The sequence below is a fragment of the Gadus morhua genome, chromosome 3 (genome assembly GCF_902167405.1).
Source record: "Gadus morhua chromosome 3, gadMor3.0, whole genome shotgun sequence".
Taxonomy (NCBI): Eukaryota; Metazoa; Chordata; class Actinopteri; order Gadiformes; family Gadidae; genus Gadus; species Gadus morhua.
Window position 1 is genome coordinate 21186996 of NC_044050.1, and position 15000 is coordinate 21201995.

The 15000-nt window shown below is 53.4% G+C and overlaps 1 protein-coding gene across 7 annotated transcripts in view; it reads left to right on the forward strand.

Annotated features, from left to right (window-relative positions):
- LOC115539898 (adhesion G protein-coupled receptor L1) overlaps nt 1-15000 on the forward strand; it is a 38747-nt gene that overhangs the window by 23135 nt on the left and 612 nt on the right. For 3 of the 7 annotated variants that reach the window (XM_030350767.1, XM_030350772.1, XM_030350769.1), the window contains 16 exons: nt 7-192; nt 326-364; nt 854-1034; nt 1309-1431; nt 2853-3070; nt 3375-3548; nt 6160-6372; nt 7495-7715; nt 7999-8065; nt 8168-8256; nt 8533-8701; nt 9786-9935; nt 10505-10601; nt 11339-11449; nt 12015-12038; nt 12373-15000. The exon at nt 12373-15000 is cut by the window's right edge and continues 612 nt beyond it. In XM_030350767.1, coding sequence (XP_030206627.1) covers nt 7-192; nt 326-364; nt 854-1034; nt 1309-1431; nt 2853-3070; nt 3375-3548; nt 6160-6372; nt 7495-7715; nt 7999-8065; nt 8168-8256; nt 8533-8701; nt 9786-9935; nt 10505-10601; nt 11339-11449; nt 12015-12038; nt 12373-14540 — 4230 coding nt within the window. In that variant the 3' untranslated portion in view covers nt 14541-15000. The remainder of the gene's footprint in view (nt 1-6; nt 193-325; nt 365-853; nt 1035-1308; nt 1432-2852; nt 3071-3374; nt 3549-6159; nt 6373-7494; nt 7716-7998; nt 8066-8167; nt 8257-8532; nt 8702-9785; nt 9936-10504; nt 10602-11338; nt 11450-12014; nt 12039-12372) is intronic. The other 4 variants (XM_030350771.1, XM_030350770.1, XM_030350773.1 and 1 more) reach the window with 4 other exon arrangements.

Sequence of the window (15000 nt, forward strand, 5' to 3'; positions counted from 1 at the left end):
CGGTAGATCAAAAGCGGAGAGAACGCCGCAAACATCGCCGGGGAGCTGGTCAACCTGACGCGGGGGCGGGTCTACGCCGGCGACGTAAGCATGTCCGTCAAGCTGATCGAGCAGCTATTGGACATCCTGGACTCCCAGCTCCAGGCCCTGAGACCGGCCAATAAGGAATCGGCCGCACGCAACTACAACAAGGTTTACACGCCCCCCCTCCCCACGGAGCTACTCACCACTACGTTGACCTTTTCCAGGGTGTGAATGAGCAAAATGTCAAATGCTAACAATGCTAACCCAAGCTGTTGAACGTTGTGTTTGGTCTCTCCTCCAGCTGCAGAAGAGGGAGCGCACGTGTCGAGCATACGTTCAGGTGAGCAGGGTTTTCCCCAGAAGGGAAAGGAGAGGGTCCTACTGGCCACGGCAATATGTGTGAACACATTTTGCTTTAATGTTCACGGTGTGAGTAGTCCGCGTAGTCCCTCATCTTCCTTCATCCTTTTTTCAATGCTAATGCCATGGTCTGAATCCCAAAGAAGATTAAAAACATGTTTTCCTCATTCATTTTTTTGGGATAGTCCCTGTGTGTTTTGAGCAGTAGTCACAGTATTAGCCATGGGACGGTAGTAAATGATTAGTAAAAATAGATTGCCCTCTTTTACACTTTCTCTCCCTCTCTCTCTCTCTCTCTCTCTCTCTCTCTCTCTCTCTCTCTCTCTCTCTCTCTCTCTCTCTCTCTCTCTCTCTCTCACTCTTAATCTCGCTCTCTCTATCTCTTACTCTCTCCCTCTCCCTCTCTCTCTTTCTCTCGCTCTCTCTCTCTCTCTCTCTCTCTCTCTCTCTCTCTCTCTCTCTCCCCCAGGCTGTGGTCCAGACAGTGGATAACCTGCTGGGACCCGAGGCGCTGATCTCCTGGGCAGACATGAACAACGCTGACCAGTCTCGCTCTGCCTCCCTGCTATTGGATGCAGTGGAGAAAGGAGCCTTCCTATTGGCTAACAATCTGTATGAAGGCCGCTTCAGCGACAGAGCACCCAATGTCGGTGTGTGCTTAAGCTATATTTTACTCCTATTGTTACATGCTTTTAAGGCCAAATCCCATTTCTACCCCTTACCCCTTCAAAACAAGGGGGAGGGGTAAGGGTAAGGGGTAAGGGGCAGAAATGGGATGTGTTTTGGAATTTGAGTTAATATATTGTGTGTGTCCGTGCATGTGTGTGTGTGTGTGTGTGTGTGTGTGTGTGTGTGTGTGTGTGTGTGTGTGTGTGTGTGTGTGTGTGTGTGTGTGTGTGTGTGTGTGTGTGTGTGTGTGTGAAGATCTGGAAGTTTATGTGTTGAATACAGAAGCAGAGATACAGGACCTGACCTTCCCTCATTCCTACGACAGCGACAGCATTCTCCAGATCTCTGCCTTGGCCCTGCAGCAATACAGCAACAACGGTCTGTAAATCCCCGTCCCGGCTGAGCCTTCATTGACAGTCATTCAGCAGACTCTTCCCCCAAAATGAGGCTCAGCACAATCCACAATACGAGTCAGGATACCACAATCCCAATGTTCACGGTACCTACCTGTCTACCTAGCTAACCGGCTACCAGCATGCACTCAATGCGCACTACCGGAGTCTTCCACACGCTTAAGGGCTGATTATGATTCCACCCAGCGTAACATCCCCCCCCCGCCCTACACACAACCACACGCACAAGCAAATTGCGCTCGGGACGGGGGGGGCTTGTCGCGTTGTCCTGCTTACTGCAGTCAGGGTTTCAGTGCGCCCTAACACTGAATCCCCCGCCCCCTCCCTTGTCCGTTCAATTTGGGAACATGTGTGGTTTCATTTTTGCTTGTTTCGTATAATTTAATTAATTAATTAAGGGCGCCACCAGAGGGCGCCCCCGACACATATGCCGCCCCAGGCGATCGCCTAGGTCCTTTTTCTTTCTTCCTCCACGGGCCCCTGACGGCGTCTGGGCCCCGGTTGGGCCCCGGCTGCGGATGCCTCCCAGGAATTGTAACCTTGCGTCGAGGCGAAGCGTCTGCGTGGTCCTTGCGTTGCGTCAACGTGGGACCATAACAAGCCCTTTTGACGGACATATTGGTGAAAGTAGAAAGTCATGTTCTTTGCGGGAATGGCTTTGGAGGGCGGCTTGAATGGAGGGGTGGGATATAATTTGATCCGATATTTTCAAAATCTGTCTTACAGTGACAGTAAGGTGATTGTTAAAGCTTGAGATAGGCAATTTGGAGGCACCAGCTGGTGCCTCCAAATTGCCTATCCCAAGCTTTGTCAATCAACTTACTGTCCCCGTAATGCGAGTGACTTCATATCCATTTACAGAGATCGGTTTGTACCATGGGTTGGGCAACTGGGGTGGAACAGCGGTCATATTTCTGAGTAGCTGGGCTAAATGTCCAAATGACCATCATATTGGATCATTGTGGGAGTGTGTGTGTGTGGATGGCCTGAGTCAGACTGATTGGACTCTGGGGCTGGGTGAGGCTGTCACAGTTGTGCATTGAGATATCAATGTGCACGGGTTAAACCAGTCATCAACACACACACTCCGGGAGAAAGATCTCCTGCGTGGCAACAAGTAGAACCTTAATCCTAACCCTAACCCTAACCCTAATCCTAACCCCATCGTAGTATCATTGTCTTCAAACTTCTACAATAAACCAGCTTTCAACACATACCACCCTGCATCCTTTGTCTGGTAGACCACAATAGCGACCGACATTATTAAACAGGCTCAGGCTAGGTGAGGCTGCTAAGACCAGCATTCATCCGCACACACTACCACCCTCACCAATCGTAAGGTTCCTGGTTTTGAGTGATGTTTGGTCTGCACACACACGTTCCCAGGCCAGGTGAAGTTGGTGCTGTCGCTCTTCAAGAACCTGGGCTCCTTCCTCACCACCAAGAACTCCACCCTGCGGCTGGGGCTGGGGCTGGGCCAGGGGTCAGAGGTCAGGGGGCGTAGCCTGGCGGTCAACTCCCACGTGATCTCTGCCTCTGTTCACCGCGGCGTCAACAGAGTGTACCTGTCTGAGCCTGTGATCTTCACCCTGCGACACTTGCAGGTGGGCGCACTGCTACCTCTGTGGCATGCTGTGGTGTGTGTCTGTGAGTGTGTTTGTGCACATGTGTGTGCGTGTTCTGCACTTTCTATAAAACATTTAATGAAAAAAATAACGAAAACGCAATTATTCGTTTTTTGGTTGTTTGACACTGAAATCGAAATCACGATCAAAATTTGATTTATCGCCCAGCGCTAGCTTGCGTGCACGTTTGTCTATGTGTATGGATACACAACACAGTGTATGGATCTGTGTACGTTATGTAAATGACATCCCCCTCCCCCCCCCCACCCAACACTCCTCACAGCAGGAGAACCACTACGGCCCTAACTGCTCCTTCTGGAACTCCTCGGGGTCCTTGGGCAGCGGCAGGTGGTCCACGCAGGGCTGCCGCCTTCTGCACTCCAACAACACACACACCACCTGCGCCTGCAACCACCTCTCCAGCTACGCCGTGCTCATGACGTACCAGCAGCCTGCGGTGGGTGCTCCATCCCCCCCCCCCCCCCCTCGCCCTCTCCCTCACCCTCCATTTCACGGGCCGGGAGTCACGGCCAATCGGATTAGCACATTATTAATTATTCACCATTTTTGGTTGTATTTCATTGAAGTGTATGGCAGTTTTGGGCACGGTGTTAGACTAAACTGTTCTGTCGTACAGCTTGTGTGATTGAAGTGAGTCCTTGTACGGCCCCGTTTCAGAGCATATTCGCTCCAACCATTTTTTTCGTTAAGATTTCTCTTTGTCCAATTCACAGAATGAACGGACCATCTTATATCGTTTTGTGTGCGCCTACCGTGTCTTCTGTGTGTACGGTGTCCCCTTATAAAGGACGGCTGGCGAGAACCTTCAAAAGAAATTCATCTAATCAGTGGCGATTTTAGAAAATTTTACATGGGGTGGCAGAAGGGTGGCAAGTTAAATTCAAGGGTGGCAAATCACACACACAAAGTCAAGTCAAGTCTTTTTATTGTTGGAAACACACATGCCTGGTGTCTATATGTATTTATTTATACCAATCGCTAATGAAAACAGTTAACAAATTGTGTCTATCTTTCTGTTTGTCTATATTTTAAGTTTTGTGTGTCTGTCTGTGTGTCTGTCTGTCAATCTTGCGTCTATCTACCCGTCCATCTCTACACAAAAGACTTAATGATTCAGTGTGGTTCCCTTCGGATGATCCGCCCATCATGCGAGCACATCGGGAAACAGCCACTGAAAAGCCAATTTAATACTTATTTTCTCTCCCTTTGATTAATATTAAATCAATTTAATATTTGATTGATTTACATCACCTCGTTGTGATGGGTTGTCATTGTTAATATTCATAAGACTCAGAGCTACGAGGAAAGGGCTTGTGGATTCTCTGCCTGTGGAGTTGCGTGTTTGGGCGGTCCCATTGTGCGCCGGCTGGACTTGATGTGGTGTCGATCGTTTGAAAAGTAATTGTGTTGTCTGTTACCTGAGAGAAGGGCAACACCTCCTGCCTTTGCACTGTGAAAGCGTGTGTGTGTGTGTGTGTATGTGTGGGTGTGTGTGTGTGTGTGTGTGTGTGTGTGTGTGTGTGTGTGTGTGTGTGTGTGTGTGTGTGTGCGTTTGGATCTGTCCGATCTCGAAACCCCACCGTCAATCGCAATCAGTGTGTCAATGGCGAGCACGCACTCGTCCACACACGAACACAACAGGCATGCAGATTAAGACACATGCGACCACCCATCACATTTTCTTGATTCAAGTTTCAGCTGTACTGTACCTTTTTTCATCACTGCAAGCGTACAGTTGGCTTGTCTCCAGTTCTTTGGCTTTCAAACCGTTTCTGTCTTCATTTGAATGAAGCGGCAGATGCGCACGGTGAGAAGAGAGCAAATAGGATTCATGGACTCAACCATTTTACAGGGGAGCGGGGACATAAAGATTTTAGTTCTTAAACTTAAACAAGTTACCAATAAGATCAACAGCTTCAGTAGCAAAAAATATAATACCATTCAATAAATGTATATTGGAGACACTTCTAACAACCTGGGTGGCAAGTGGGGTGGCAAGCATTTTTTCGGGGGTGGCAGCTGCCACCCCTTGCCACCCCGGTAGTTTCGCCACTGCATCTAATGCTCCAAAGCTTAAGACACCAGAGATTATAATAATAAGCCTTTTCTTGAAAAACTAATACAAAACTACAGAAGCCACATGGAGCTCTATATTAAAGGCACCTTGTAGTGGTGAAATGATATTTGTGTAAACAGCATCCTATTGCTCATTAACTCCGCTACACCTAAACTAACAAGGCACATATATTTTAATGCAAGCAATTTAAAGAACAATCGACATTAACTGCACACTAGCTTGCCAGAGAGATACGATTTATGGAAGACACTACTTTCTACCAGGTCTATTTAGAGGTAATTTCCTTTACATAACTTGGAGTGTCTCTTCTTTTTCGCTACAGTGCTGCAAGTTCCTTTTGATAATAGTGCAATAGTCCTGTTTTATTTTTAGGGGCTGCTGACATGGAGGTTTTCTTAAAGTTAGTTCCTCCAACAAAAACCTCTAGATCACTACCATTAGTGCTATGCACGTATGCAGACGCTGCAGACGTTACCAACCTGGCTGGTTCGTTTCCATAATGTATCGGGATGTCTGGAGTTTTTGTGACGCAGGGCGGAGCGTGTCTGACGCAACACATAGACCCTTTTGTGACGCTTTGACCACTGGTATCTGGGCTGATGCTACTCTCTGAAATGACAGAAAGAAACCAACGTTTCTATACTTCTTCAATTCTGTCCTTCCACCAGATGAATTGGTGCAATGCTGCTGAAATATTAACATAAATACAAACACAGCAAAACGAAACGAAACGAAACAAGTGATTCATCATTTTTCTTTTTATTGAAACTCGTTGTGTATTCAGCTCAGGGGCGGATCCGGGACAGTCTCGTGGGCTAGGATGTCTCGACTCTGAGCTGAAAAAAGTCCCAGCTTTGAGCCCCATCGTAGACATCGTCAAGAAAGTGTCTGCTCCGTGATAAAACGCTAGATAGCATGTCTACTAAAAGCCAAAGCATCCGTCAAGCCTCTGTTCTGTTCTCCCTCCCAGTCCGGGGTGGGGGTAGAGGAGCTGCTGGTGTCCGGGGTCTCGTGGGTGGGCATCTCGGTGGCCCTGGTGTGCCTGGCCGGCTGCCTCACCACGCTGTGCTGTCAGGGGGCGCCCTGGCACAGCGACCACAGCAACATCCACTGCAACCTGTGGGCCAACCTCCTCATCACCGAGCTGCTTTTCCTCGTGGGCGCCAACAAGACGCAGTTCACAGTGAGTGCCGCCCCCCACGCGTCTGAACACGGCGCAGTGGTTTGGGGCCGGGGACGGGGACGTTATCATTGATATCATTTTTTTCAAGTTGGTTTATTGTCAAATGAACAACATAACAGGCAAAGCAGTCATAGCTGGCAATGCAATTGTATTAAAGTTCTCCTTAACAATGCAATGATATATTAAAAAAAGAAAGAAAGTAAAAAACAGTATCAGATAAAAAAAAAGAGTAACAAAGAACAAAATAGTTGCAATAAAACAGAATATATATATATATATGTATGTAAAGCATATATTTACATAACAATAAAAATAAAGTGTTGATAAAGCGTCTCGGTCAGCATCTGCAGTGCTTATTCGATAAGCCTTCGCCACGGAGGTGTGGGACTTCTCGGGATGAGAACAGGTGCAGCTCATTCAGTTAATTATGGATCTGTATGCTATGAGCCATGATTAAGGTCATAAGATACGCCTTTGTTCGCCCCTAGTGCCACGCCTCTGTGATAAAGGTGTTTTAAACGGAGCAGTTATAGCTCAGCTAAGTGCATTGATCAGACTGAACAACAGGACTGCAGTCAGTTCAGTCCTCATTGATCGGCCTCCTTCTTTTTCTCCCCCTCTGTCCCTCCCACCTTTACTCCCTCTCTATATTCAACCCTCTTTTTTCCCGTCCCCACCTCTCTCTTTTTGCTCTCCCACCCTCCTCTCTCACCTCTCTGCCCCATCTCCTGCCTCCCTCGCCACCTCTCTCTCCCTTTCCTCTCCCCACTTGCTATATCTCCCTCTGCCTCCTCCCATCTCCCCTTGTCTCTCTCTTTCTCCCTTCATCCCCTCTCCACCTCTCTTTCTGTCCCTCTCTTCTCCCCCATCTCCCCCGCCCTCTCCCTCCCTCCCTCCCTCCCCTCTCCCCTTATCCCCCTCTCTCCCTCCCTTTCACCTCTCCCCTCATCTCCCTCTCTCCTTCCCTTCCCTCTCTCCCTCCGTTCACTCTTCCCCTATCCTCTCCCCCTATCACCCACTCACCCTCCCTCTCACCTGTCCCCTCCTCTCCCCCCTTCCCCCTCCCTCCCTCTCCCCCTCTCTCTCTCTCTCTCCCCTCCTCTCTCCCCTGACCCTCTCCAGGTGGCGTGCTCCATCGTGGCGGGCATGCTGCACTTCTCCCTGCTCTCGGTGTTCTGCTGGCTCTGCCTGGAGGCGGTGGAGCTGTACCTGCTGCAGAGGGAGGTGTTTGAGGGCCAGAACTCCAGGAGGAAGTACTTCTACCTGTCGGGGTACTCTGTCCCCGTGCTGGTGGTGGCCGTCTCCACAGCCATAGACTTCAGAGGATACGGCTCCAGCACTGCGTAGGTGGTGGGACGTGTGTGTCTGTGTGTGTCTGTGTGTGTGTGTGTGTGTGTGTGTGTGTGTGTGTGTGTGTGTGTGTGTGTGTGTGTGTGTGTGTGTGTGTGTGTGTGTGTGTGTGTGTGTGTGTGTGTGTGTGTGTGAGCTGTGCTTGTCTTGATTGGGCACAAGACCTACATGGTCGGAACCCATTGTTTACTGTATTTTGTGTTTTTACTAAATCTGTGTGTGTGCGTGTGTTTGTGTGTATATGTCTGTGCTGTGTACCTGTTCTTGTTTTGAAAGGTGCTGGCTTCGAACAGACAATTATTTCATATGGAGCTTCCTTGGACCGGTGGCTTTCATAATAACGGTAAGTGGTTACTTGTGTCCTACAATATTAATTGGAATGTGATCGATATGGACACACACACATCGGACCTCTGACCTCTGACCTCTGAACGTTGGACTACAGCTCAACCTGGTTGTCTTGGTGATGACCCTGCACAAGATGCACAGCTCTGCTGCCCTCAAGCCAGACTCCAATCGACACGATAACCTCAGGTCAGTAGTACCAATACCGTCATCGTCGTTGTCGTCATCATCATCATCACGGCAGCATCATGGTCATCATCACCGTCACCCTGCGTGGTTGGCTCCGCTGTCGGTGTGTGAATGTGTGTATGAACGTCATCCCCATCATCCCCTCCCAAACACACACACACACACACACACACACACACACACAACCAACCCGCTCCGTGTGATGCAGTCGCCCTTTGGACATGGCTCCATAGCTACAGGTGTTGTCAACCAGTGTGAACTGTGTGTTCCTTACAGGGCGTGGGCGGTGGGCTCGCTCACCCTCCTCTTCCTCCAGTGCGTGACATGGTCTGCAGGCCTGGTCTTCCTCTCCGCTCCCTCCCTCCTCCTGGCCTACCTCTTCTCCTCGCTCAACACCGCCCAAGGCCTGCTGATCACCATACTGCACTGCACCCTGGCCCGCAAGGTTGGTCTGTGTGTGTGTGTGTGTGTGTGTGTGTGTGTGTGTGTGTGTGTGTGTGTGTGCGTGCGTGCGTGCCTGCCTGCCTGCCTGCGTGCCTGCGTGCGTGCCTGCGTGCGTGTGTGTGTGTGCGTGTGTGCCCGTTTAGTCTGTGGTGTGGTGTCTTTGTGTGTCTTTGTGTGTGATGGTGTCATCTTAAGTTTGTATTTTTATACAATTTATTTATCAGAACTTTAATAAATCTTTTCTGGTGTGACAATAAAATAAAGTTTATTTTTAAACTGCGTTACCTTATTATTTTAGTGAGGACTCATAAATAACTACAATTAACTAATGTTAGGGAAATCTGTTTATGTTTTGTTGCGCGTTTCTGGAATTTCTTTTTTAAATATATATCGGCCGATATATCGTAATATCAGATTTTTAAGTCACCAAATATTTATATCGGTATCGGCCTAAAAAATCCTTTATCAGTCGGGCTGTAATCATATCTTATGACACGCCTTTGTTGAATACTAACCCTTTCTTACTGGTCTGTTAACGGCACTGAGCAGTCTGTTATTTCTGAATAACCAACTGTTGCCATGGATGCTATTTTGCTATTTGGTTGCAGTAGCAATAAAATCATAATGTAATCTTCGTCAGGGTGATTCATAACCCCTATGGGACGCGTCGGGGTCCTGCATCACCCTGTTCTCCGTTCATCTCGGATTCTTATATTGACGAGGGGCGAAATATGCGAGGGAAGAAACGTGACGGTGTAACAGCCTCCCACCACCGCCAGCCCCCTACAGGCGGTTAGTTGAGCTGGACCGTGAATGGTAAATGGACTGCACACACATCGCTTTACAATACGGCCTGACGTTCACCCATTCACACACACATTCACCCGTACACCGACGGCCGAGTCAGCCATGCAAGGCGACGGCCAGCTGGTCAGAGCGGTTAGGGTGGAGGTGCCTTGGTCGGGGGACCCCTCGCCACCGCCGCCTCGTGTGATCATCCGGCCCGAGAAGCACCCCGTCCCACACCGTGGGACGGGGTGCTTCTCGGGCCGGATGATCACACGAGGCGGTGTTCCTGCGTGCAGGGCCAGAAGGACTACGGCCGCTGCCTGCGTCTGTCCCAGTGCTGCGGAGGCTCGTCCTCCAGCTCCCCGGACTCTGTGAAGGGGGCGGCGCTGCGCTCCAACAACCGCTACAGCAGCAGCCAGGCCCGCAGAGCCACCGCCAACAGACAGGTAAGAGGGGCGCCCCCGACCCCCCGGCCACCCGGCCCCCCGGCCCTCCGGCCACAGCTCTCTCTCTCACTATGTCCCTCTCCGTTCAGTTCAGCTCACTATTATTATTATTTTTTGTTATCCCATTGTATTGTTTTATTTATTTATGTACTTTATATTTTCTTCTTCCTTCTTTTCTTCTTCTTTCTTTATATATATATATATATATATATTTATTTTTTTAATTTAAATGTATTTATTTACTTCATGTCTTGTAGTGTTGTTCTGGTTGTTTGACCGACTGTTTATATCTGTCGTGCCTTTTGATTTCTGTTTTTATTTGTACATTTGTTATAATCAGGGTGTCATTGATAGAGAGCCTGCTCCGAATGGCCTTCCCTGAATAAATAAAGGTTTAATAATCATTTTCAAGCTTGTATGAGAATTACGGATATGGGATTAGGGGAGATAAAGATTCACATTGCCGAAGCACACGGACATGGATGGGTTGTTTTTTTATTAACATTAACATTGTTTGTAACGTTGGTTATTTAGGATTTCTAACGCATGGCCTTCGTGTGTTGTGACAGAGCCGCATCCGGAGGATGTGGAACGACACGGTGCGCCGACAGACCGAGTCCTCCTTCATCGCCACGGACGTCAACAACACCCCCACCCTCAACAGAGGTAAGGGTATGACCTGTACTGCACCCAGCACCACTCAAACACCCACCGCCTGTTTCTCATTCAAATTGAACAAATGCCCTTCATACTCTTCCTCTTCCTCCTCTGCTCCTCTTCCTCGACCTCACTAATCTTTTTCTTCTGCCTGCTTATCGTTCTCACTCGTCCTCCTCTTTTTCCTCCTCCTGTTATCTTCCTCCTCCTCCACCTCATCGTCCACGTGCTTGGACTCCTTTTCGTCCTCGTCATCTTCCTCTTTCTCCTTCTTCTCCACCTCCTCCGCCCCCTGCTCCACTTCCTTTTTTTCTTCTTCCTCCTCCACCTCCACCTCCTCTTTCTATTAATTCTCCTCCTCCTCCTGCTCCTCCCCCTAATCATATTTTTCCTCCACCTACTCCTACTCCTGTTTTCCCTCTTCCACCTCCATCTCCTCCTCGGCCTCCTCCTCCTACTCCTCCTACTCCGCCTCCTCCTCCTCCTCTTCCTCCACCTCTTCCACCTCCACCTCCACCTCCACCTCCTCCTCCTCCTCCTCCTCCTCCTCCACCTCTTCCACCTCCTCCTCCTTCTCCTCCTCTTCCTCTTCCTCCTCCTCCTCCTCCTCCTCCTCCTCCTCCTCCTCCTCCTCCTCCTCCTCCTCCTCCTCCTCCACCTCTTCCTCCTCCACCTCCTCCTCCTTCTCCACCTCCTCCTCCACCATCCTCTTCCTCCTCCACCTCCTTCTTCTTTCTGCTCCTCAGCTGCCTTGGGGAACCACTTCCTGACTAACCCTGTGCTGCAGACGCACCCTGGAGCGTCCCCCTACGACACTCTGCTAGCCCAGGGCTACAGCCAGCCCTTCACCTCCACAGGTACGCCTGGGCAGAGCGCTGTGTGCATCCAGTCAAACACCTAACCTTCTGACCCAACCTCGGGCGGCTCACAAGGTTCTAGGAAGATCACCCAGGCCTAGGGCCTAGGGCATGTCGGAAGTGCAATATGCGTTTTCGCTTCGGTTGCTCGGGTTTTGAGTTAGGTAGTAAATAACCCCTGAGTCACTACGCACGCACACACACACACACACACACACACACACACACACACACACACACACACACACACACACACACAAACATATACGCACACACACACACACACACACACACACACACACACACACACACACACACACACACACACACACACACACACATACATACACACACACACACGTTCACATTATGTTGCTGTTGTGCAAAGTGTTGGAGCATGGATGTGTATATACAGAGTATGTTTGAGTGTGTTGTAGGACAATTTAATTTCCCTAACCACATTCGAGTGAAGACGTTTTTTCCTTTACAACCTGAAATGTTTGTTTGTCTTTTTCCTTTGTGCCCTTTTTCCCGTCTTCCTGTTCCTCCGTGTCACACGGACCAGTAGGAACCTTCAGAAACAAGCCGAGTATGAGCACACTTTATTCGCTCCCTATCCACTAGCCATTCTAACTCCACCTCCGTAGAAACATCATGAAGACACACAGCATCTCCATGTGGTTGTTTCATTACTCACCAAAGGATTCAATTCCTTGCCCCAAAGTATTTGCACCGCCTAAATACTCCACCCAGGTTAATCATCAATCCCAAACTCCTCCAAGAACCAGACTCAAACCCCCATCCTCTCATACATACATACATACATAGAGTCGCTCATCTCCAGCTCTGCCCGCTGCCGGTGCCAGTGTCTGTCCCACCCCTCTGTTCCCTCACCATGCGTCTGTGTTGCGTTTCCCCCCCAGAGGGCGGCGTGTCTGCGGGCCAGGAGCCCTGCGGCCTGGACAGCGTGTGTCTCAACGGCGGCTACACCCCCAACACCTTCACCCTGCACGGCCTGGCCTCCGCCCCGGGGTCCCGCGCCGGGGTGGTGGGCAGCACCGACCTCCTGAGGGGCGAGGGGGGCGGCGGAGGGCTGGGGGTGGACGACGTCTCCCCCGGGGCTCTCCTCTCCCCCCACTCCGGGGGCGTCCCGGAGTTGGGCGGCGGCGGCGGCGGCGGCGGGATGCGGCGGAACCTGTCGGACGCGGCGGCGCTGGAGAAGATGATCATCTCGGAGCTGGTGCAGAGCAACCTGAGGCCGGCCGCGCCCATGCCCGTGCCCCCCGAGCGCTACGGCAGCCTGGCCCGCCCCCTCCACGAGCGGGCCGGCCACGCCCACAGCGCCACGCTCACGCGCCACTCACAGCAGCAGCAGCAGCAGCACGGCCACGAGGGCTGGGCGGCCGCCATGCCCACGCACCACGCCCGCCCGGGCCCCCCCGACGGCTGGCCCTCCGGCCGGCCCCAGCCCGGGGACCCCGAGCTGCACCAGGGCCCCGGGCTGAGGGGCCAGGACCTCCACCACCCCGTGGCCGCCGTGCAGGCGCGCCTGCAGGAGGGCTGGGCCCACGCCGCGCACGGCGCTCCCGGGAGCGCCGATCCCAAGGAGAAGCTGAAGGACGGGGACCGGGCGCAGCTGCAGTGCACCCTGGGCCGCCGCGGGCTGCTGCAGGACAGGCAGCAGGCGCGGCCCCCGGACATCCAGGCCCGGCCCTACTCCACCATCAGCCGCACCCCGGGGACGCTGTCGCGGCACCGCGCCGCCGCCGCCGGCGCCGAGGGGGCGGGCGGGGCGGCGGGGGAGAGGGAGCGCGAGAGGGACCGGGAGAGGGACCGGGAGAGGGACCGGGACCGCTACCGGGACAGGCCGCTGCCCCCGCCGCCGCCCCCTCCCCCGCAGGAGGCGGAGCCTCTGTACAAGGCGCTGGAGGAGCCCCTGCTGCACCAGCAGCGGGACGCGGCCATCGCCGAGTGGCAGGCGGGCCAGGGGAAGGACGAGATGTTCCTCCTGAAGCGGGACGCCCTGGCGGAGGACTGGAGGGAGCGCGGGCCCGGCGAGGGCCACCCGTCCCAGAAGACGGCCGCGGACGGGACGGAGGAGTGGCGGAGCGGCGCTGAGCGGGGGAGGGAGGACCCCCTGCTGCTGGAGAAGAGGGACGGCCGGCTGGAGGTGTGGCGGGGCGGCGGGGAGGAGTCGGACAAGGAGGAGACCTTCATCACGCAGAAGAACGAGTTCGCCATGGACCGCTGGAGGGGCGGGGCCGAGCGGGAGCCGGAGGAGCCCCTGTTCCTGAAGGAGCGTGACGGCTGGAGGAGCCTGGTGGAGCAGGACAGCGAGGAGTTCAAGCCCAAGGACGGGGCGCTGGAGGTGTGGCGGGGCGGCGTGGACATGGAGCGGGACGAGTCCTTCCTGTTTGACGGCAAGGACGCCAGCGGCGGCAGCGGCGGCAGCGGGGGCGGCGGCGGCGGCGGCGGCGGCGGCATGGACGGGTGGCAGCGCGGCGCCGAGCGGGGGTCCTTCCGCTACCACGGCGACCGGGAGGACTCCTCGGACACCTACACCCTGCCGCTGAGCCCCGACGTGGACCTGGACCCGGACTCCTCGCCCATCTACGCCCGGGACTCCAACCCCTCGCCGCTGTACCCGGGCGAGCGCCGCTCCCCGCCCGTCGGCGTCTTCCCGCGCGGCTCGCCGCCCACCAACATCTTCGCCTCGCGCGAGCCCAGCCCGCCCTCCTCCTCCTCCGGCGGCGGCGGCCTCTACTCCCGCCACTCCCCGCAGGTGTACAGCCGCGGCAGCTCTCCGCCGCCGCCGCCGCGCTTCTACACGCGCACCACCCCGCCCTCCCTGTCCTACCCCGACAGCAGCCCCGAGGGCCCGGAGGAGCTGAGCCCCACGGGGCAGCGGCCGCAGCGGCCCGCCCTGGACCTGCCCTACAGCATGGGCCGCCCGCCGCTGGGGCCGCGACCCAACCACCTGCAGACCTTCTACCAGCCGCCGCCGCTGGCCGCCAACGGGGAGCCGGGCTACCTGGCGGACGCCGGCTGCGACGCGGAGGACGGACAGATGCAGCGGGTGACCAGCCTGTGACTAGGGCGGTGGTGATCGGGGGCATAGACAGCAGGAAGGAAGAGGAGGCAGCCGGGGAGAGCCATTGAAACCACGCAACAAGCGCACACACACTCAAACGCACGCACGCGCACACACACAGGAAAAAAAAAACGACACGCTACAATTCGGAACGAGTAAAATGGCGATCCCTGATGAGTGACTTGTGTATAAAGGTCAAGACAAGGCGGTACGTCGGCGTTGGCTGATGAGGATGATGATGATGATGATGATGATGATGATGATGATATTGAGTTTGACGGCTCCTTCCTGCTTCTATCTGCCGATCACCACGAGAAGGTTATCCCCCTCTTCACGTTTTGTTACTTTTCTATGACTGTGATCCATTGACCCCAATCCCCTCCTCCTCTCTGTCTCCTCGCCTCGTGCCCCCTCTCCCGAGCCCTCCTGTTCTCTCCCCTCCTCATTGGTGCTTGATCCT